The sequence below is a fragment of the Cyprinodon variegatus genome, unplaced genomic scaffold (assembly GCF_000732505.1).
Source record: "Cyprinodon variegatus isolate N-32 unplaced genomic scaffold, C_variegatus-1.0 Scaffold687, whole genome shotgun sequence".
In the NCBI taxonomy this organism is placed as follows: Eukaryota; Metazoa; Chordata; class Actinopteri; order Cyprinodontiformes; family Cyprinodontidae; genus Cyprinodon; species Cyprinodon variegatus.
In genome coordinates, this window is record NW_015151140.1 from 49,683 (window position 1) to 51,463 (window position 1,781).

At 42.8% G+C, this 1,781-nt stretch overlaps 1 protein-coding gene across 1 annotated transcript in view; it reads left to right on the plus strand.

Annotated features, from left to right (window-relative positions):
* LOC107097351 (malate synthase-like) overlaps positions 1–1,781 on the plus strand; it is an 18,376-nt gene that overhangs the window by 7,452 nt on the left and 9,143 nt on the right. Inside the window, exons 4-6 of the mRNA XM_015394478.1 lie at positions 823–913; positions 1,029–1,105; positions 1,261–1,404. Coding sequence (XP_015249964.1) covers positions 823–913; positions 1,029–1,105; positions 1,261–1,404 — 312 coding nt within the window. The remainder of the gene's footprint in view (positions 1–822; positions 914–1,028; positions 1,106–1,260; positions 1,405–1,781) is intronic.

Genomic DNA, 1,781 nt, shown 5'->3' on the forward strand with positions numbered 1-1,781 from the left:
AAAAATATCAGAAAAATCTACTTGAGTACAGTAACGAAGTATTTGTACTTCGTTACTTCCCATCTCTGTGGTTAATACAACTGTAATTTCTGTATGTTGGACATGAAAACAGAATACTACCCAACTAGAGAGGATATGGTTTGATAAAGGAAAGGATCAAAAAATAAAACAGTGCCTGGAAGGTCTCCACCTTCTGTCACATTATTACCCACAATTCCACTGTTCTGTAAAATAAGTGTTTGCCAGGTTAAAAAAGAAAGGTGCCAAAATGAGGCATGGTTTTCATTTTAATCCTGAAACATACCTGGAAAGTCAGGTGTGGCTTCGTGTTTACGCCCTTTTATCTCTGATATCTCTGAGGAGGATTTAACTGAAGTCACCTAGAAATATTTCTGGGATTAGTGTTCAAAAGCATGACTGATTCACCAGATCACAGTTTAACCAGATCACTCTTCAACCTAAACAACAGCCAGTCGATCAGAGTCCAACCTGATCGACAGTCGAACAGATCAATGGATAATAAGACGATCTGATCACTGTCTACATTTGGTTGAAGAGTTAAAAGCTGTAATATTCAGATAATTAAAAACCGGGTTTTCAGCTTCTATTATTAGACTAATAATAATAATTGAACTTTATTGATCTCACATTGGATTTAACCTCTGCATTTAGCTCCCTGTCAGGTTCTTGTTGTGTTCTCTGCATCCCCCCACCTGCAGGGATATCTCCTGATTTACTAATTGGTTCTGAGTTTTTATTCGGACCTCCAGTCCTTCCATTGTTTAAAGCTTCAACTTTCAGCTCTTCTTTCCTTCCTCTCAGGTTGACTTTGATGATGGGAACTGTCCAACTTTCCACAACCAGATCAAAGGTCTTCACAACGTCCTTCTGGCAGTGAGCAACCGGCTCCCTGGTGAGTGTCGGACTTCTACTTGGGCTATTTCTCAGCTGTGACTCTGCACTGCTTAAGAATATTTAGGGGAGTATTGTGAGTCTTGATGTTCTTATGATTTCTGTTGGGGGATCAGATGTCCCTCACATTTCCCAGGCTCCGGTGCTGATGCTGCGTCCCCGGGCCTGGAACATGGTGGAGCACCACATGATGGTAACATGGACTCTCTGCTTTTACCTTTTTAAGGCCACTTTAGTGATCATTAGTGCACTAAAAGTGTTGATGATCAGTCATAGGGGGTCACTGAGGCTAAGGTGTTTGAAGGTCTTCAACGTGTTTAACATGCTAATGTTTGCTAAAACCCTCAGGTGGAGGGAAAGGAGGCTCCTGGTCCTCTCTTTGACTTTGGACTCCTCATGTATCACTGTGGAAGGACACTGCTGGAGAACCACAGTGGACCATTTTTCTACCTGTCCAAGGTAAACACAAACACACGTATGGTTCACAGAAAGGTTTCTAGAGCTGCCCAACTGGGTTTTACTTCAGCTTCCCAGTTTCTTTGGCTGGGGGGGTGGCAGCTCAGAAGGTGGGGGCTTGTTCTGTAACCAGTGGGCTGCTAGTTTAAGCCCCTGCTCTGTCTTTTTCATAGCTGCATAAGTGTAAGGCACTTTACCTGCTTTGCCCACTGTTGGTAGTCAGAGGGTATAGTGGTGCCACTCAGGGGGGGATTTACCATTAGGCAATACTAGGCAATTGCCTGGGGCCCCAAGTTTCTGGGGGCCCCATAAAACCCTTTCCATGAATGGTTAATAAAACTGTTCCTTATTTGTTCACATTAATTATGTTTTTGATCAAAATCCTTTGGCTAAAATGCCATCAGAACGCTGAT